General features: G+C 47.7%; 1 protein-coding gene across 1 annotated transcript in view; it reads right to left on the reverse strand.

The window, feature by feature from the left end:
* TDRD7 (tudor domain containing 7) overlaps positions 1-21,161 on the reverse strand; it is a 41,203-nt gene extending 20,042 nt beyond the window's left edge. The window contains exons 1-5 of the mRNA XM_080362698.1: positions 20,874-21,161; positions 13,727-13,868; positions 12,076-12,289; positions 6,017-6,102; positions 4,670-4,887 (exon numbers count right to left, since the gene is read on the reverse strand). Coding sequence (XP_080218824.1) covers positions 4,670-4,887; positions 6,017-6,102; positions 12,076-12,289; positions 13,727-13,868; positions 20,874-21,080 — 867 coding nt within the window. The 5' untranslated portion in view covers positions 21,081-21,161. The remainder of the gene's footprint in view (positions 1-4,669; positions 4,888-6,016; positions 6,103-12,075; positions 12,290-13,726; positions 13,869-20,873) is intronic.
* Positions 21,162-21,926: the final 765 nt, after the last annotated feature.

Here is a 21,926-nt window from a genome sequence, read left to right on the forward strand (position 1 = left end):
CTTAACTGAAATGTTAAAATACAAGTCATACTGGACATATTTTAATATTTTCTTTTGTTGTTAGACTAAAGGATCCTTATTGCCCAGATATCCCTTGTTCAAGTTCACCTAGTGCTAATGGCTGGGGTGATAAGCTCTGCAAAGTTCAGGAGTGTCTTTAGGTTGCCCCCTTCTACCCATCCTCCTTGTCCTCCCACTTCATTATCTTGCACAGCCCAGTGAAGAGAATTATTCTCCACAGTTTCTGTTGCTTTTGAGACTCTGACTTCTGAAAACAGTCAAAAGTCAAACTCTGTGATGCAAAAAGCCAGCTGAGCCAATCTAACACTTCCGTACTGTTGAGGGCTGCCCTCATTCCTCACATCCTCATGCCAGCACCAGGGATCAGCAGGCACCTTTGTCAGCAGTTCTTTTTGGCTGCGCTAATTTTCACCTCATAATTCACTGAAGTCTTCCTAAGGGGTCAGAGAAGTGCAAGACGTAACACACAAGGAGTTGCAAGGGTATGTGAAGCAAGAACAAGGAGAGATGCTGTGAAATGGAGTCTGACTTCATTTGGTGGCTCATCATGTTGTCTAACCACTCATCAGCAAGCCTGAGCTTCAGGAACATTGAGGTAGAGCCTGTTCTAGCATTGTGTTTGGACAGCAAACTTATTCTGGATCTTGCGTCCTCAACAGGCTCATTTCCACACATACTACGATAATACCTTCTCAGTGAGGCTGATAACAACAGTATTTTGTCCTGTGCTGTACTATATACAACACATCTAGTTTTAGTTAAATTTTAGACAGAACATGTCTCTTCTGCTAACTGAACTCCATTCTAAATAGCCAGTGGCTCTGTGTCTAGTACTGAGATACCCACTAAAGCAAACTGTCAGACCCAACACTGATTTCTTCAATGAGCATGGCAAAAGGAAGCTAACTACCATAATGCTAGAGCTCAGCTGCAGGAGACAGTTCACAGGGCTTGTGTGAAACTGTGCAAGTGTTAATTCATACATACTGCCAGCCATGATAGCCACTCCACCATCTCCTCTGTGCAAAGTACATTACAGCTCATAAGAACACACTATTACCTATAAATAAAGCTGAATTTTTTATTCTCTCAAGCCCATTTCTCTGGAATGATGACTTTTGCTTCACACAGATTAATCATGGTGTAGGATTTCCTTCCTTGAGAGTAAAATCCTGACAACCAAAGTTGCTTCAGGAATACAACTGGTTACTACAGTGATCCTCCTTTTCTGTGAGTGAACCTTTTTAATTCACTCTTAACACTGTGGTAAAAACTCCGTTGCCAGATGTAGTACTATGTGGCACCTCCTCCATTAGGAGAGGGGATAAGGCCCAGGAACAGAGATTTCAGAAAACAGCAGCCCTAATCCTGTTTCTGTTGGTTTGTTTACCAGCTGATCCTGCCATCTTCCTAAGCCCTCTTTTTCAATTTCTGCAAACAGTCACAACTTTTATAAAACGTAAAAAATGAAGAATATTCTGACAACCAGATACTGTTAAAAAATAAACAATACACTACCTGTCAACTAGGCAACAAACACAAGTCCCACTCTTGTCTAAAAATATCTTGTACTTTCCTGTTTGTAATGACAAACTTAAACTTGTAATGACAACTTAAACAAACAAACAAACAAACAAAAACCATACTAACCACAACACCCCAAACCCACCAAACAAAATCCATGCCAATTTTCCCTTTCTTTTCTCTGATTTTTTCCAATTATATAGCTTCAAGAAGACAGACAGCCTTTAGGATCTGCCAAGCAACCAGAGACATCCAAGAGATGAAACAAAGAACACTAAGCTTTCCTTTACTGTGTAAAACCTCTTCCTCAGAATAAATAGCCAGGCAAATGTTCTCCAGTCTGAGGAGTATTTTCACGTAGTATCAACCAAGACAACACCAAAGTGTTCAAGTGCACTAAAGACTGTGCTCAGGTATTATATATTCTTTAGCCATAAGCTCATTAAAAAGCAGTAAGACAACTGACTGAGGAATGGTAGATTACTGGAGATGAACCTGGCCTCTGATGATGGTTAAGCTCATAGGTAGCCAGAGCCAGTAGGATGTTTTACAAAAAAGAACATCTTTTTTTCAGAACTGTTGAAAAGCAAGTATATCTCTTTCAGCACAGCTGGAAATTATAAGTTCAGAATGGCAGTGTTGTTCTTCTACCAGCTCCTTAAGTAAAGAGATGGCTGCCATTACTACAAGAAAACTCTAGAAGCATGCATTCCTTCTTTCTGCCAATTAAAAGGTGTTTGCCTACTATTCACTCTTCTAACTGCAATAAAGAATTTGGGAAGATAAGTGGAGAAAAAGATGACAGAAGACAGCTTCACCTGACAAACACTACAGGGGACTGACATATTATTTTGTCATCTTCTCAGGCTGATGTATGAGCATGAAAAAAGTCACTCTTAGAAAGAAGTCAGGACCAAGACTGGCCAGAAAGGATCAGCTGTGGAAAAATTACATACAGGCAGGCTGAGTCAGTGCATTTGTGTACTGTGTCAGAACAAACGTGCTCTTAGCCTGACATCCTCTTTTGACAACAGCACATGCCTAGGAAAAAGCACAGCAGATAGGACAAATCTAGCAATACCTCTTCCTCCCATTTTGGATACTTCATAGCCCAGGCACTGCCAGTGACAGTTTCTTTGGAATGAAGTAGTGCATGCCGAGTGAAGCCAGGGATCATCAGTTCATCCATGCAGACATTCAGTTGCTTTTGAATTCAAGATGATGATCATTCCCCATTTACCTTCTCCACATTTTTGTAGCCCGTATCTCCACCTTTAGCCACTTAAATAACCTAACTTAATTGTTGCTTGTACGGAACCCATTACTTTTCTTTACCCACCAACCTTCTGAATCACCCTTTCACTCTGGTTCATGTCTCATGTGAGCTTTTGTTTGTGCATTTTCAGGGTGGAGGTAGGAGAAGCACATCTGAGTCTGACATATGCTTACATGTCTCCTCAGTGGTACAGTGTTTGCTTTTTTGCTGGGCCGTCTTTTCAGGAAAGCTTGCTTCCTCCCTGGGGCCCAAATTAGAGATGTCACCAGACAACCCAACAGTTTAGTACAGCTTCCAGACTATTACCCACTCCTGTTATTTCCGATGGGTACTAATGATGCAATGAAAAAATCTAAGGTCAATCAAAAGAGATTTCATGGCCCTGGGAAGAATGCTAAAAAATTCAGGAGCACAGGCAGTATTTTCATCAATCTTCCCAGTAAGAGGGAGAGACTTTGGAAGAAGCAGGCAAGCCCAACATATCAATACCTGGCTCTAGGATTGGTGCCTCCACCAAAACTTTGGCGTTTATAATCATGGAAGAACGTTTGAGGCACAAAGTATGATGTGGCTTGATAGGATCCACGTGTCCTGATGGAGGAAACACATCTTTGGTTGTAAGCTGATGGGACTGATTGAGAGGGCTTTAAGCTAGCACCGCTGTGGAACAGGATGCCAGTACAAAAGCTGAGGGTAAGCCAAGGGTTGGCACAGCATTGCCTGAGGGTGGCAGTGCTAGCAGGAACATTTATGCTGCTGCTGGGAGCATGGAGGGCTCAGGAGCACATCTGAAATGCTTGTACACCAACACACACAGCATGAGAAACAGGATGAATTGGAAGTGTTGGTCATTTCCCAGAGCTATGATATCATTGGTATTAGTGAGACTTGGTGGAATGAGTCCCACGATGGGAGTGCTGGAATGGAGGGCTACGGGCTCTTTGGGAGGGACAGGCAGGGCAGGTGAGGTGGAGGAGCTGCACTGTATGCAAGGAAGAGCTCTGACTGTACAGACCTTACAGTTAGTGATGACGTGGTTGGGAGCCTCTGGGTGAGGGTTAGTGGGATAGAAAACAAAAGAGATAGTGTCTACTCAGCCCAGTGGTGATGGCAACTCACACAGCAGACCTGTAAGTAGAGGCTCAGCCTGATACCAGTTCCTAATATGACGGACAAAGACACCCCTGGTGATCAATAGGTAACAGATGTCGGGGGGAGTGGGCAAGAAGGAAGCTGTAATCTCTCCCCACAACATTATCACACTTCACTTTCATCTATTATTGTATCATAAGCGTAACTTACACAGCAAAATTCCATAACCTTGACTTAAGATGTAAACAAAGACCTATGGAAATGTCTATAATGTCTATAAAAAGTTAACCATGGACATAAGATTGTTCACACAGGATTTGCTGGTAGCTTATAAATCTAAGAAGAAATAAACCCACCAACAAGGAAAAGCATAAAACGCAACCGGGGAAAAAACCAACCAACCAACAACAATATGTCATGGAGAGCAAGTGTCATCAGCTGCTGTTTGAGTTGTGAGTGTTGGAGTCAGTTAAAGCTGACAACTCAGTAACCCAGAGCACCTGCGCCAGGAAGCCAGATAGGCTGACCTTTCTCCTCCAAAACAACGCTAGTCAAGACAACAGTGATTTCTGGGTGCTGTTTTGAAGGCATTGTTACAATGTGAGGGGGTGGGGTTCTTCTTTCTTCTTTTTTTTTTTTCTTCACTGCTACAGGTCATGAGAGATGCAGGCCTACATAAATTAACATTTCCCAACTGAACACTCAGAAATCTGTAGAGTAACAGCATCTTCTAGAAAAATGACATTCAATACTCACTGTGCACACATGAGGCCAGTTCTCAAGTTCACGAAGCACTGTTGTGCTAAGGTCCTCCCAGTACATTTCCCGGTAGATTTGTGGTATCTTTGATACCCAAACACCACTGCTGCACTTGCTGAGAATCTCCTTAATACGACTTTGAACTTCATGGACAGGAGTAGGAGGAGGGCCAGACGCAACAGTACGTGTCTCCGCAACAGATATATTCAGGTTATCTGTTAAACAAAAATACAGCCTTGAAGTAAATATAGATTTATCAGCAGAGAAGAAGACAGATGATTACCCACCTATTCAAAAACTAAACATGGGAGCTGCCAGCATAGCATCAAGTCTAAAATGCAGCTCTCCTGTCCAGCATGGCTGTTTTGGTCAGTTTCTGTTGGAAAGCACCATGGAAAGCTCAGACATTTAGGAACTGTCTTAAAGTTGAATTTTCAATTGCTGTGGCTACTTTAATAGAAGTTGTTAAATGTTTCTTCTGAAAAGATCCTGGAAGAGGTTACAGAACCCTCAGCCATGCTGCTGCTGAGAGGATGCACTGAGGCGGCGTCCCAAGAATAATTTCTTTACAAGTACAAACAACACCAAAAATACAGCAAAATACCCAAGGACTTTCTTCTAAATTCAGAGAGATGCACAAAACAGACCAATGATTTGCCTTTCTAAGACGTGCTGAAGAAAAGTCTGAACCCAGCACTCAGTCCTTCTGTGGTGCTGCATCCCAGGAAACCCTCCAGCAGAGCAAGGAAAGAGACAGCAACTGTCCAGCTGCTTAGGACAGTTTCATACAGTGTGTGTATGAGCAAGGCAGTCATTATCCCAGTCGGAGGTTCACATCACTAGCCTGCCTGTGCCCTTTTCTCTACTCCTCTCCTCCCTTTGGAGGGGTGTATTTGCTACCATACCTTTAGCTGACAGGTCTCAGAGAAAGCAAGCCCATTAACTGCGCAACTGCTGGGAGACAGGAACGCAGAAGGGTATTTTCTGGACTGCTAGGTTACTGTGCTGCTTCCTCCTGAAAGCCAGGATTTCAATTTCCTCTACCAAATCCCTACCCTGGGAGTGAAGTTAAGCATACTTCCACTTCCAAACTACTCACACTAGCTTTATGATTGGCTTTGATGCTGCTATGCAAGGATTTTCCTAGAAGACAGAGAGGCAGACAAGTAAACAGACACATTTCCCCAGCACCATGAAATCAGAGTAAGAAGGTTCACTCACAGAACTTGGTTTCTCATCCAAACCTACTGTCATTCAAAACAAGTACTAGCCTGGATTTTTCTTAAGGTAACACTCAATCTAATAAGAATAGCCAACGAAAAATTTCTTAATGGGCGAACATACCATTTGAATCTAAGGAAGAGCTTCTGGACAGGTGAACTTGCAACTCCTTTTGAAACCGTGGTGGGACAGTTAGTCTCTTCTCAGGCCTAAAATTGAAAAGAAAATTGTTTTAAATCATTCTTGTGGCTCTGAACAGCATCCCATTTGCTTACAAGACCTAGACATAAAACAAAATGTATTTTACACACTTCTAGCAGGGCCCCTGCACAAGATCAGTACTCACAATGTCCTGGTTTGGAAAACAACCTGATGATCAGTAACAAGACAGATCAACAGGTGATTATTGTGAGAAACAAAGTGCACAGTAAAAAAATATCAGAAAAAGGAATGCATCTAAGGTTAATAACACAGTTGATGGTCTTACATTTGATATGTTCAGCCTGACTATTTGGTCTGTTACCTGCATGGCGTTTCAGTCTTGCTGTTGAACATGATTATGCTCACCTTCTTGGTAGCCATATCAGAGTCTCCTTAAAATATGTGGCTTCAGAAGTTAGAGCAACACCTAAAACTACAGAGGAACTCAAGGTCGTTTTGTGGATGCTGTTGCTGCACCGTAACAGATTCCTCTCTGAAGTGCTCTCCCACAGAAAGGACACAAATGTCATGCTTCCAGGTGTTCTTCTGAGGTCCCTCAAAGAGGAGCAGCTTATGCTGGGAGCACATGCAGCACAATAAGCTCCTGAGGGTGAAGAGGTCACAGCAGTGTGTATATCTCTAAGACTGTTTTGGAAACAATCAGCTGTGGAATAATTCCATACACCGCAGCAAAAGCAAACTAGAGTTGGAGGAAAGGGTTCAAAGACACAAACCCAAAGAATAACTGCAGCGGAGAAGTCAGCACGGCAAATGCACTAAAATAGTTCTCCACAGATTCATGGCATCTCCACCGATGCTGTGAACACTAGGTACCTCTAGAGCACAGCAGCCACCGCACATGCACTGAGAAGCCTCTGCAGAATGTCTCTGCCCAAGGGGCCAGTATGGATACTGGCCACCTCTGGAGTTCAGGGACAACCTGGGGAGAAACTGCAAACTTCACCAGTCACATAACCACCAAGAGGGATTTTCCCAGATTCACCTGGGCTCTCAGAAGGTAGGATAGGGGACAAGGATGATGCTGTGGCCAGTAGCAACAGGACATGTAGACTAGTGGAGTATTAGAACAGCCCTTTGTGTCTTCACACTGACCTTTACTCAGAGCAGATCTGCAAACCAGAACAAGGCCTCCCACATTCACACCTCTTCTAAGCTGCGTCTTACAACATTTAGCATAAACTTGTCTCCCTTGCTTTTTTGCTGCCCCCATAAGATGAAACTATGGCTCCACCATCAGCTATGGGGTGTCATTTGTATCAAAAATAATACTTCTCTTCCGGGTCACGTCCCATAGCATTAGCAGCGAAGACAGCCACTGCCCAGCACAGCATTTTCCAAAGCACGAGACACATGCCCAGAACTGCTGAGCAGCAGATCAACTACAAGCACATTTGTGAAACAGACACGGGCCAAGACTCAGAAAGTACAAAGGCAAAGTCATCCACATGAAACCCAAACACACATTCACACCTTGCACTTGTTGGTTATCTGAAAAGACTCTTCCAACGTTCCCTCTGCATCACAGGAAAACACTCTGCCTTCTGGGTACAGCTCAGATCCCCATACAAAGCAGCAGCACAGTCTCTTCTTAGAAGGTGTGCAGTGACTGGCCATGCAGATTCTACACGACACCCAGGATCCCACCTCTCTGCACATATATTTACTACCATGGACAACTCCTAGCCCAACAGACACACAAGGAAAAAAGCCCCTGTAAGGGAAGCAGACTCAAAACAGATATCACCATTGCTAGGCAGCAAGCAGAGCAATCCCATGAGCTAGTCACATGGCTAACAGAGAATGTTGTGCTAGTGCTGCCTCCCAGTAAGAATCCATAACTGTCTTCTAGTCGTCAGTGCCACATACCATTTCTACCTCAGCAGCCACACAGACTTGTCAAGCCCCCAGCTGGAGCTGCAGCCCAGCAGCCAGTTGGGTTTCACTCTCACAGGCCACTGCCTCAGAGTGAAAGGAAGGCATGCCCTTCCCTGCCCACCACCTTACCTTGGTAAGGTCTACGCCATCCAGTTCTGTTCTTTGGCCCCTGGACAGTGCTATCTCAGCAGTGGGGCCAGGTGGCAGCCAGCAGCAAATCCTGGCTGCTGGTCCAAGCAAGGGTGTCAGCAAGCATCTCAACCTGTTCTCATCCATGCCATTGCTCTCGAGCTTCAAGGATCTCTGCAGTTAGCCTTACAACCAAGGTCTCTTCCACCTTCTCTGGGTTTGCAGGTCCAAAGCAGCATACTCATAACATGAACTTACTGAGCAATTCCTGCTATAACACCAGTCCCTCAGACTCTGCAATAGTATCTGCAAGAAGGCCTGGGAGGGCAGCAGGAAACAACGTGGCACAACTGCAGACACCTTCAGCATCTCCCCCTCGTCATCTGGGTGCGACAGCATGAGGAGGAGAAACAGCCTGCTCCCCTTCGACTCAAGGCTACACAGCAGCAAGCCCCAGAAGCTGTGTCATGAGCATCCCTCAGCAAAAACACCACAGAGCACTAGAGGATGGGACACAGACTTTGGCAGCCACACAGGAACTGACATTTGCAGCCTCACTGTGGGGCTTCACTACATGATGCTGGGTAGAGCACCAAGAGCAGTCAGTACCCTGTGCTGGCTTGACTGAAAGCAAGTTAACTTTCTTCATACAGTTAGAAACTTGTCTTTTTTGTACTTAGAATGGTCATTGCTTGGATTTATGGGAATAAGAAGATAACACTCCAGAACAGAGCTAATGATTTTCTTCAACTAACTTTCCAGGGTCTTTGAGTTATAACAAAGAGAATGCAAGAGCTTACTGTTATCTTAGTTGATGTCTGGAAGCCAAGGCCTTTTCCGAGCTCTCTGGCTCCAGGTGTGAGACAGCAAGGAAGAGGGACATGGACAGGGCAGACTTTGACTGACATCCAGACCGATCAATGAGAATATTCCATGTCATTAGCATTCTGCTTCATATTTTAGAAGAGCTGGATTTTCCAGACATGGAGACAGAGACAAAGACCCATTCCAATTCTACTTCAGTTGAGTTCCATTCAGGAGTTTCTTTTGGTTTGGCCTTTTGCTGCTCTACTGTTCCGCAATGGGCCTATATAGCCCTTCCTGCCTCTCTTTTGTTTTTTTTTTTCCCTGCCCCTTCCCTGGGATCAGCTGTTCAGGACAGGGTGCTCTCTTCTTGGGACTGGGTCCTCAGGGCAGATGGAATTCATAAGGAACTCTACTGAGTACCTTTCATTTTATATTCTATTTCCTTTTTATATATCTATTATTATTTGTAGTAGTGGTATATTAGTACTATTTCGTTATTTTATTAAACTGTGTTTATCTCAATCCAGAAGATTCTCCCTTCCCTTTTGATTCTCTCCCCTGTTTGGGGATGGGGGGAGCAAGCAAGCAGCTACTGTGACTCATTGCCAGCTCAGGTTCAACTTTCACAGGCTGCTGTCAGCACTGCTAGAATAGTGGCCCTGAATCTGTGCCGGCCACCTGTGAGGCTGGTGTGAGCCCAGGATTTCTGGGGATGCTGCTCACACCCCTGTTCATTTGGGCACTGCTTTGAGATCAGACCTCCTAGCTCGAAGTGGCTTTCCCTCCTGCAGTTCTCAAGGCACAAGCAACTACAGCAGCTCTGCAGACACAAAACATGCTCAGCAGCAAGAACATCAGCCGTGGATGGATCTTGCCAGTCCTGAATCCAAGTTGAAACAAATTAATCCAGTCACACAGGGCACTACATAACCTTGCATTAAAACAGAATATGACTTTCTTCTCCATGAGCCTTCCCTCTAGTATGTCCCCAAGCAAACAGTACAGCATTTAGATTCTTTGCAACAGCACAGGATCTCTTCTAGAGAACTACTTGGACCAAAGCACACTTCGCCTGTAGCTTCTCCTGCTGAGCAGGGCAGGAACAAGACACCAGAAACAAAAGCAGCAAACTGTTAACGAAAAGAGCTCAGGGGAACCTTTCAGAGAGGAACAAAGGTGACAAAAGAAGATGAAGCACACTCCACTAGAAGAACCAGAACAGACTTGACATCCACCTGATTTTATTTCAAGCATTAAAAAGCTTCAAGTACTCTGAAACACATTCTGGCCTTTCAGCTGACCTGGAGAGAACAGTAAGTGCCCTGCCTGTCCAGGACAAAAGATCTCTGCCTCTTAGGGAACTGATACTTCAAAAAATCCAGCTCATTTGCACAGAGAAGGGAAGGCCTCTGCACACCTGCTCCCCACCTCTTTTTCACAACTAGACAACTTGACCTCTCTCTACTCTGTTGCAGCAGCCTCCTCAACAAAACAGAGCACAGAGCTGGTGACATGATTCTCCACCGCAACTCCACCCAGCTTACTCGGGAGCAGAAGAACAGGGTCAGCCTAGTCCACACTCATGTCGTTGGGAGCTGGGATGCACACAGGCCCACCTCAAGGCTCCCCGCTGTTGCTGAGGCCCCAGCCTCCCCCCCCTCATCTGCCCCACGCAGAACTTCTCTCCTCCCCAACCTCTATCCCCAAACCCTCCACTCCTCACATGGCCACTGCCAGCTCCTCCATCTTCCTCGCTGCTCTTAACACTGCTCTCCTCTCGCCCACCTCAGCTTCACAGCTGTGGGCTCCTGCTGCCATCACCACCTGCCTCTTGGCTCCCCCAGGTTTCTGCCTGGGCACAGCCACACAGCTGCTGCTACAACCACAGCCCCACTGCCCATGCACACCAGGAGTGTCTCCTGCCCTCGACAGGAGCCTTGCCCCAGAGCAAAGCCCCAGCAGATCCACCCGGCAGCCCCAAGGCTGTCTCCCCAACCCTGGTGCGCCTCCCCCTCCATCAGCACGCCAGGGAACTTCCCAAAAGCACAACCAGCAGAGCATGGCCATTGCAAAGGGCACTTTGCCAGCAGCGGGGTGGTTATGAGACAGCGCTACCGGCCATCAGTGAAAGGCTGCGCTCGCGGGCACAAAAGCTGAAGCGGATGCTGCTCTCACCAGCGCTCTGAGCGCATCCTCACCTCCCCTCTGGCACCCAGGCCTGACACACACGGGACTCACGCAGGCAACAGGGGCTGCAGGTGCCTGGTTTGTGGGAGTTATTCCAGAAAGAGCAGGCCCCACGGCAGGATTAAGCCCTCACTCTGCTCCATGCCGCTTCACAGCTATGCCGCCACGGAAGCAGCAGCCGCTGCCATCTCCCTTCAATGCCAGGCTGACTGCTAAGCCAGCCCAGTGACCTGCAGAGGATTACCACCACAATCACAGCTCCAGCGGGCTGAGCGCAGCCACAATGAGGGAACAGCAAACGCCTTCTCCCCACCATCAGCTGATGGCCCAGGGCGGCTGAAAACAACACAGAAAGAGAAGTGATGGGGCAGCAGACGGGTAAGCCACCTGGATTAGACAGGCTCAAAGGCGGCTGAAAACCAGCACATACCGCTAACCCAGCAAAACTGCAGCTCCAGCCCTCATCTCATTTCACCCAAACACGGTGGGGCAGCTGCTGGGGCCGAGCACGTCGAGAAGAGCCACAAACACTGACACTGAAGTAGAGAAGGCAGGCAAGAGGTAAACAGCAGCTGCCTGCAGACAGTCATGGCCCTGAACACGCAGCATTGCCTGTCACCTCCACACAAACCTCCTTCTGCTTCCCATTGCCCTGGCCACAGCAGCTCCTGCCTGGGTCCAGGAAGCAGCAACATCCCTGCACAACTTGGTGTGAAAGCTTTGGCCAGTTTTTTCCCCAGAAGACACAGGAGCAGGCCAAGAACATGTATAGCTGCAGCAGCATCCTAAAAGGCAAAGGGTCACCTGTCTCCCTCCTCCCTATCAAGTCACATTCTCCACCTTCTGCAAGGGTGGGAGACTGGATTCCCATGTCTCAAAGTACACCACTGGTACAGCAGCATCCAAGGGTCCACCACCCATCATTTCACCTCACTCAAACACACAGACATGCACACACTGACCTGTTTACCACAGTGACGTGCCTCTGCATGGGAATTTCTTTAGATGGTCCACTCCCACCAGCTGGAGGCAAGGCAGAGCGGCCACTCTCCACAATGGGTTTCACCACTTCACACGCCACTCCTCTGCCTCGTGACAGGCGAGGAACAGGCCTCTTGCTGCCTTCTTCTTGCACGCTCAAAGGCCTGGGCTGTCGCAAAGTTCCTTTGGGTTTTCCTAAAGAGTTTACAGACGTAGCTGTGAGTAACGCTCTCCTTCACCCCACTCAAAGAGACTTCAAGCACAGCAGTAACTCACTCCAGAGAGGCCATGACTTTCCAAAAGACAGTGAGGGGGGATCCTCTCAGACACAGTCATGGGTCTCTGCTACAGCTTCGTGGCTTGTACCAAAGGACTCACAAACCACAGTCTCTGCCATCGTGTTGCAGCATGGAAAGAAACAGGAGATCTGTCTCCGCTTACGTTCTTGGAAAAGCCTGGCATCTGTGAGGTGCCACCACAGGTCATGTCTCAGGTGGAACCCATGGCCAGGCTGCCATTTACCAACCAACAGCAGCAGCAGCTCCCAGAGGTGCAGCACGTGCAGCCTGACTCCACCTTCTCAGCCACAATCTGCACCGCTGCCCAAAGGGTCTCTTCTCTGCTCTCGCTTGCAAGCACCCTCCTCCCAAACTCCCATCACACAGCAGAGGTTACCCAAGAACACCTGCAGAAGAACACGCCACCCTGCCCTTCACGTTACACTGGAATAAACAAGCTCTTGGGCACTTCACTGTTTACTTGCTGGCTCAAACATTTCCAAGGGGTATTGCCGTGCATGATGGTGAAACATTGTTCATTGATGATCATGGTCATTTAACTGGGACAGGAGTCACCAGTTCAGTTTCCCAATTAGAGGACAGACTGTTGGAGTGGTCACAGGAGAGCAAGCAGCAGCAAACCCTTTGTTACACACAAGAACAGGACAATACAAACAAACTGCAAGGCACACTGTTTATCCAAGCTGCCAACTCCCACACAGATGGGCCTTGTCTAGTCCTGGTCCTGGGATACCCCACTGACAGTGACACAATAACAGCACAGCAGTGAGGGAGAGCTGACCCACAGGGCTCCAGGTAAATACTGCTGCAGCAGCTTATGCAAAAAGGCACAGAGGTATAAAGAGCAGCCCCTGGGCACCAGTAACGTGCTGCTACCTGGGCACTTGCAGCAGCAACAGGAGCTGCTGAAACAGCCACAGATTATGTTAAAAGGGCTCTTATCCACTGCAAGGGTATGGCTCATCCCTGCCACTCCACAATGGGTTGAGCTCAGCCTCAAAGAATGAGCAGGCTCATTGCTACACTTCTCGCTTGCATCTCAACCACAGTTATCACAGAAGCACAGGCAGGTGGAAGTGAAGCCAAGCATCCTCCAAGAACCTTTATTCAAGATCATTCACATCTCACATACGCACTTGAGAAAGGCTTCCTCACTGACCATGCCTTGCAAGCATAAGCACCTTTGTCAATAACACTCCCCACTGCCAGGAACTTCACAGGAACCACACAACTCATGGTCATTAGTGACACACACTCATAGCCAAGACTTTTGTTCCAGCAGCTGCACAGCTCTTTCACAAAGGCAGGCCCTCCACAGCTGCCTGGGGCTTACCTGCTAATGTGACTGGAGACGTGTTCTTCAGTCTCATCTGACAGTTCACTTGCCGTCCCATTTTCTTCTTGGAACTTCTCTGCCGGGCCACCAGTTGAGCAATTGGGAGAGTCTCGCTGCAGGCAACAGCATGGCAAATGACCTTTATTGGAGTGGAAGAGGAAAGAGAGGAAAAGAGTCAGTGAGGCCCAAGCTCATTCACAGCCTGCAGAAGGATCTGCAACCATTTCCATACCTGTAAATGCTGGGTCATGGGGGCCTGCAGGCAGCTCAGCAGAGGCTTCAGCAGCATACACAGGTCTTGGAGACCTGCCCCTCCTTTTACAGTGCACCTCAGAAATCAGCAAAGCAGACAGCCAGAGCCTCTCCATCAGCTTCTCACATTAGATTTGACCCCACTGAGAAACAGCCTGGCTTCTCACTCCCATCCTACAGGCTGACCATGTCGCTTTATAGTACTGGGAAGCCATGGCCTTCCAGCCTGTTCTCACTCCTCCTGCCATGGTTCACCAGGAACTCTGGCACCACTCTGGCCCTGCAGAGCCAGGCTGCCTTTGGCCCACCTAACAAAGAAACAACACGGCCATCCTGGCTGCATATATCACCTTGCAGGCAGCAGGCTGGCTCCTAACAACCGCCCGGCCTTGCGCAATCCCACAGCCACCTCCTTGGCCTCCTGAATGTACTCTTGCCTTGACTTCCCCTTGCCAAGCCTCACCAAGGCTGCCACAGGCCACCCCTGAGTGGATGTAGGAATCCCACTTCGGCAAGCTCCCAAATCACATGGCTAGAATGCACTTTGCCTCACAGAGGAGATGCAAACTCAAAGCAGTCACTTAGACACCTCCAAGTGAAAAACAGTAGTCTGTGGTTTCAGAGGTTCTTTCCATGGGTCTGAGCCATGGTCTGTGGTGGAGGTACAGGCTGAAAAAGGGGCCCTCACACACCTCACCACCACCCTCATAACCATGGCCCTCAACAAGCATGGGGGGGTGACAATTCAGCATAGGAGAAACTCAGAGAAATTTAGGAAGCAGCAGTTCCAGAAAGAAACTTTTCTAACAAGCAAGGCAGGACAACCAAAGTAGAAAAAACAAGTACCAAGACAGAAAAAAACAATTGCTAAGCTGCAAGAGCTTGCTGGAGAGCTCTCCTCAGTCTCTCGGGCAGATCCAAACAGCTGAGGGAAGCATGGACAAGGGATGACAACACTGGAAACAGGCAACACTCTTGGCCTCCAGCAGTGCACTCCAGTTTGTCCTTCCCCACTGCACACCCAGCATCTGCACAAAACTGGATCAACACACAGCCACTGGAGGGAGGTCCTCTCCTTCTAATGTACAGCTCTTCCACCTGAGTAGCTCCTGTTTAGAAATCAGACAGCGTACATGCCATGCAGTCAACACCTATGCAAAAAGCATACCAGCAGCCTCAGCACCGCACTAGTTAAATGCAAGGAACCACAGAAAAATTGAGGCTGGAAGACATCTCTACAGAACATCTCACACAGCATCTCTGCTAAGAGAAGTATCAACTAGACCTATTTCCTCAGTATATTATCCAGTTGGGGGTGCAATATCTCTAAGGATGGAGACTTCTCAACTACGCTGGACATCTTGTTCCAGTGTTTAGCCACCCTTGCTGCAAAAAAGTGTTTTTTTAAAAAATGTTTAAATGGAATAACCTGTATTTCACTTTTCTCCTGTTGTTCCTTGTCCCATCAAATATGTTCCAGTCCCATCATCATCTTCATAACCACCTGCTAAAGTTGCTTCAGTGTGTCCATGTCTCTCCTGCTCTGGGAAGTGTGGAAGTGGACATAAGTTCCCAGATGTGGTCTCACTAGGGCTGAGTAGAGGGGAATAATCACCTCTGTCAGTGTGCTGGCAACACTCTTCCTAATGCAATCCAGTATGCTGTTGGTCCCCTTTGCTGCAATGGCACATTGCTGCTCACTGTGAACTTCGTGTCCACCAGAACCCCCAGGAATTTCTCTGCAGAGCTACTTTCCAGCTGATCAGCCCCCAGACTGTACAGATGCATGGGGCTGCCCTTCCCCAGGTGCAGGACTTGGCACTTCCCTGTAAGGAACTTCAGATGGTTCCCGTTGTTCCAATCTTTCAGCTTGTTGAGGTTCCTCTGAATGGCAGCACACACATCTGCTCTATCAGTCCCTCCTATCGTCTACAGACTTGCTGAGGATGACCTCCGTCCCATCATCTAGGTCATTCATGAACATGACAGACAGCATTTCCTCAGCATCAACCCCTGGGGTACACCACTGATGACTAGCCTCCCAATGGGTTTTGTGCCACTGTTATGGGAGACACTGTCAAATGCCTATTGACATTCAGATAAAGTACACCCAATCCTCTCCATCCACCCAACCAGTCATCTCATTTTGGAAGGGCATCATTTTGGCCACATATGATTTTCATTTCAGAAATCCATACTTGCTCCTACGTGCCTTCTTATCTTTCACATGTCTGGAACAGCTTTCCAGGATTAGTTGCTCAATCACCTTCCCAGAGATTGAGGTCAGGCTGATCAGCCTGTGGTTCCACAGGTCCTCCTTCCAACCCTTCCTGAAGACACACGTGATACTTGCTTTCTTCCAGTCCTCAGGGAAGTCCTACAAACCATCATGACCTTTCCAAGATAACTGAGAGTGGTCTTGCAACAACATCAGCCAGCTCCCTCGGCATCCAATGGGTGCACTGCATCAGGTACATGGACCTGTGCACATCCAGGTTGTTTAAATGCTCCCTAGCCTAATCTGCCCCAACTGAGGGTAAGTCTTTCTTGCCCTGCACTTTCCCACTCATCTCAGAAGCCCTGAGATTCCTGATGGCTGGTCTTACCAGTAAAGACCAAGGTAATGGCGGCAATCAGTGCCTTGGACTTCTCCTTGTCTTTTAAGGCCATTCCCATTACTCAGCAGGCCCACATTTTCCCTAGTCATCCTTTTGGTGATGATGTACCTGTAGAAACCTTTCTAACAAGAAAGGTTGCCCTTCATGTTCCTTGCCAGATTCAGCTCCATATAGGCTTTAGCTTTCCAAAGCCCATTCCTTCATGTTTGGACAGTTTCTCTATATTCCTTCCACCTCACCCAATTCTGCTTCTGCCTCTTGTGTGCATGCTTTTAACAGTAGAGTTAAGTAAGGAGCTCTATGCATGCCTCCTGCATCCTTGCTTTTAAAATAATTAAATCAGAGAGAAACTTTGTCATACAGTGGACTGTGACAGACTGAGTAACTCATCTTTGTGAAAGGTGAACCTGAAATCCGTAACTCCTCACCCTTTCACAGATGTCTGCGCAACAACCAGTGCTGCGTGATTTCAGCATGGATTTGGTAAAGCTTTAGTCCAATTAAACACAGCAGAGTTCTAGTTCATTTGCTGTACCTTTGCTCTTCAAGTTTTTTTCTTGTTCCTGTGTTTTCTCCTGTTGTCTGTACAGTTACCCAGCTGCTTTAAGGACTTTCTTTGGAAGGATGCTCTCAGAATTGGCAGTGCCTGGGGAGCTGTTCTGGAGGTGATGGCCCTCTGTCCCAATTTTAATGCTGTTGAACTCGTCAATAATAAACACAGTCCTTCTTAAGCCCATGCATACTTGTTTATGCAGCAAATCTATATCCCTCCCAGGTCACTTCTCCCTGCTTTCACCTCATGCATGCTTCCTTTTTATGTTTGAGTTTTGTCAGGAGCGCCTTGTTTTTCCATGCAGTGCTCCTGCCACCTTTGCTTTTTTTATCCTGCTTGTTGAAAGTATCCCAGTACAGGGGTACAGTATCCCAGGGGAGTCTTACAAGCAGACTCCTGAACCAAAGTCTGCTCTCCTGAAGTCCTGGGTTGTTGATACTGCTATTTGCTTTATTCCTCCCCTGAACGCCACTACCCTGTGGTCATTGCAGCCAGGGCTGTCTCCAGCCTTTATATCCCCAACCAGTTCTCCTTGTTTGTAAGAATCAGATCCAGCAGACCGTATCCTCTCATCAACTCAGCACATGTATGAGGGCGTTGCCACCATCACATTCCAGAAACCTCCTGGATTGCTCATGCCTGGCTGTCTGGTCCCTTCGGCACTTACGGCAGTGGCTCAAGTGCCCCACGAGGACCAGGGCCTGCAAATGTGAGGCTTCTGGCAGTTGGAAGAAGGCATCATCTGCTTCATCTACTACTTCTTCCCAATCAGGGCATTTGTAACAGCCACCATAATGTCACCTACACACTGGTCAGTCCTCCATCCGTAAGCTCTTGCTGGCACATCACCTGTCGCAAGGCAGAGCTCTACTGCTCTCAGACTGGAGGGGCTCACAGAAAATCCTCCTCCTCATCTTTCCAGCCTGTCATTCCTCAGCAGCCTGTGTCTATCCACGGCAGCAGGCCAGCTGTGTGAGCTGTGACATCAGCCTTCCATGATCCCAACAAGATGGCAGCCCTGAGTGGCACACAGTTTCTCCTGGTTGTGCCCCATGCTGTGGGCAGTTGTGTACTGGCACTTCAGAGTGGCGTCCAGCTGTCCCCATTTCCAGATAAAGGTTTGAGATCCTTCCTCACACTCCTAGCTGACAGGCATTTCCCTGTTTGCATGGAGCCCTGCTCTGTTTTCAGTACTTTCTTCGCTTGTTTTCATATCACAGTGACTTCAAGTTTAGCGTAAATGATGGTTTGAATTAGAATGAATTCAGATGTAAAAAAAGATGGGATGGATGAATTCACTTACAGCAGAGAAATGCCATATTCAAATTCCTCTTTTTGGAGGGGCCTAATTATTTGAGCAGAAGTCAAAATCTCCAGGTGCAATGGAAGGTGCAACGGTATGCTGCTTTTAACTGAACATGAAGTGAAGCGAAGCAGGGTTCCTTGAAATGAACTAGACACCTGTTGCAGGTGGACACTATGTCAATTTAAGTCCCTGTGCAGTGGTTTTTGTACACCAAATGTAATGCTCACCTTGTGTGGAAACTGAAGAACATAGCTATCGTGTGAAGGAATAACTGTCAGTGTTTATCTTTCCTATACTCAAGGCTAAATTAATGTTTAGTATTAAGAGAAGCACAGGATAATTTATATCACTGCCTTCCCAACACAATCAGCAAGTTCAGCATCAGTTTCCCAGGCATTATTCATCCCACGTAAATCTTTTGATTTAACGAGCGTGTAAGACGTAGCACTGTGAGATCAATTGGTATTATTTACTGCCCACTCTATAAGATTGCTTGTTGAATGCATTTCTTGTGGTATGTCTTTGACAACTGCCCTAGCAGTAAAGAAAGTCCTTTTAGGACTACCTAGCCTGCATCCAGGATCATCAGCTGCTAGCAGATCTCTGTGTGTGTCTTTCCTTCCTGCTCCACAGTCCCTAAAGGAATTAAAGGAAGGTGAGGGGTTTTGGCAGTCTTTTTGGAGAACAGAATACTCCCAGAGCCAGGAAGAGAGACTGGATGACTGCATGCTCTTGCAGCATGCTTGTGTAGACTGTAAGCTATCGTCTCATAATGGAGCTCAAATATTCTAGAGAGACATGAATGGAGAACAAAGTGTTATACTGGTATCGTATGCAGAAGCATGCAGAAGCAGCCCCAGGTAGTTATCAGCCTGCACCTGTGCATAACCACACCTGTCATGCTCTGCTCAATGTCTGCCCAGAGGACACTCCGGACAGCAGCAACAAGAGGGTCATAAAACAGCAGTGTGGGCTCAGTCTTTGTGTCTTTCCTGCTTCCCAGGTGTTCACAGGGTGCCTCCTCTCAGTTGCTTCAGTCATGCAGAGCATAGTTGGCAAACCCAAACCAAAGCAAGTCCTGCTCAACTACCTCAAGGCTCCTGTTTGGCAGCTTTGTCCTCTTCCACCTCCCAAAGCCACATTTCACTCTCCTTACAGCTGCCACAGGGAAGGCACCGCCTCTAGTGCTATCCAAGAGTCCACAAGGCTCTCAGCACATGTCGTATTAGAGGATAAGCAAGGCTCTCAAGGCAACGGGAGGATACCAGATTACACCCTGCAAGGCCCTAGTTAGAAACAGATGGCTATCTGCCAGAGCCACCATGGGGAAGCATTAAATTGCAGCATCACAAGTGTTCCCAGATGTACCTGCATTCATGTTACAGGTGTAGCTGCGATCAGTGCATGCTTAGAGCAAGTGAAAAAGAACCCCAAACTTGGGTATCTACTGTAGAAGGGCAAATTCTGACAGTTGTAAAAATGCAGCAAAGGAACCTCTTGCTCAGAAACAGCCATGTTTCCAGACATCAGTACAAAACCCAGGACACTCCTGGTCACACTCTTCACAGCTAACCAGATAGACCTACTTGTGAGTACCCAGATGCCATCCTGATCTAGCTGGGCCAACAAGGGAGCTCAGCCTTAAGTGCTGTCTCTCAAGACCTGCTGTGACAGGCATACATTGTGTCAAACATGGGCTAATTTTCACGTTTCCCATTCTACAGAGAATTCAGGAACCGAGATATGGCTCCAATGAGGGAAAGGCTTCAAGCTCTCCACTCAAACAGATGATCTACAAGTCACACAGCTATGCCAACCATCAAGAGAATGTGTTCTGACTCAAAACCAGGAATGCCACATCAATAAGGTGGCCTGTGGTCCTGGCAAGCTGCTTCCAAGTTGGCAGCCACCGGGAGACACAGGCAAGTGCAACAAGGCCAAAGAATAAGTGAAAACTCTCGCACCACACTAATATTATCTGCTGAACACTGGTCCACTTTCTTCTTAATCTCTGCATTGACTCCTTGTCCCTTGCACACTTGCTAAACTGAGGCGCTGCAACTCTTGGATCAAGGCACCTCACTCACATGGGGTCTTTCTCACCTTGGCAAATCTTTACAGTTCTGTGGCACTGCAGCTCCTGACAAACAAGAGTGCTAAGCCTAAAGCAAGCACTGTCAGACTTGTAAGCAACAGCATGCACAATGGTTTTGCTGTAGGAAAAAGATGATGCTAAACCCCATTCTGAAGAGATGATCAAGACATACACAAGTTAACCTTCTCTAAGGTCCCAGGACAACCCACCAATATTTGCGCCAGAGTTAGACATGCTAAGACAGGGTCCAGAAGTAAAGTTATGATCCATGCAGACTTTACAAACACAAAAGCCATTTCTGAACTGTAACTGATTCTTACCTCTCCCATTTTGTGCCCTTCCATTCTGACCACTCTTGGGATGCTCTCCAGGTAGCCCTCCAGTGTGCCATGTCCTAGTTGCCTGAAGGGAATCCACTCGCCAGTCAGAGATCTGTATTCACTCTGAAGCTCTGACAAAGGTATGCCATTCTTAAAGGGATGAAGAACAGCTCGCAGTGTTTTTGCAATAAGTTCAGGCTCCTGCATCTTCACCTGTATGCCCTGCACCCCCCAAAAAAAAAAATAAATTACATATGCAGGTTGAAAATACTGGCTTTATCTATTCAACCGCCCTCCGCAAACAAACAAGGATTCAGCAGTTCAGTGGCTCTTCTTTGGAGACCCTGATACTTCTGCATACACTTGCAGGGGCCTGGTCCAGCCAGTCAGGCAGGGAGTGGTAATCATAGGGCATGACACTGTGGAAAAAGTAGCTGATGGCACAGAGTACCCCCGTGTACAGGGTGACCCTGCCAGCCAATCCCCCCAGAAGAGGGGTGGGGCTGCAAGGCAACTGGCCCCATCGCTGCCAGCAAGGCCTTGATGCCCACCTGAACTGAGGCAGGGACCTGCCACCGCCATGTGGCACCCAGTGCTCCCTCCACTCGCATGCCATGGTGACACCATGCGAACCTGAGTCCCCACGCCAGTACTCATGGGGCACCCGTCGGCTCCACCACAGAAACGGCATGCACCCGGGCTGTGCCGCCTCTTACCCACAGGCACATGATGTCTCCGCTCCACAAATGCCTCTTCAGAGAGAAAACCCAACTGAAGCAAAACCTGCTCTCTGCAAGGTGGGGCCTCCACACAGCAGGAGCGCCAACAGTGCCCTGTCTCATCACCAGGTGACTGCCCCATCCGGAGAAACGTGTGCGCCGCTGCGCTGCTGGTAAAGGTACGAGCCGTCTGGTGCTTCACCTCTGACAGCACCAGTGATCCAGTGCCACAGGCTGTTAGAGCACTAGTGGGACACTTCAGGAGAAGGCTCATCTGCCAGCAAGAGCTCCTGCCAGGGATGGCAGGGCAGCACAGGAGGTGGTTTCAAAGTCG

Source organism: Nesoenas mayeri (assembly GCF_963082525.1).
Source record: "Nesoenas mayeri genome assembly, chromosome: Z".
NCBI classification, from domain to species: domain Eukaryota; kingdom Metazoa; phylum Chordata; class Aves; order Columbiformes; family Columbidae; genus Nesoenas; species Nesoenas mayeri.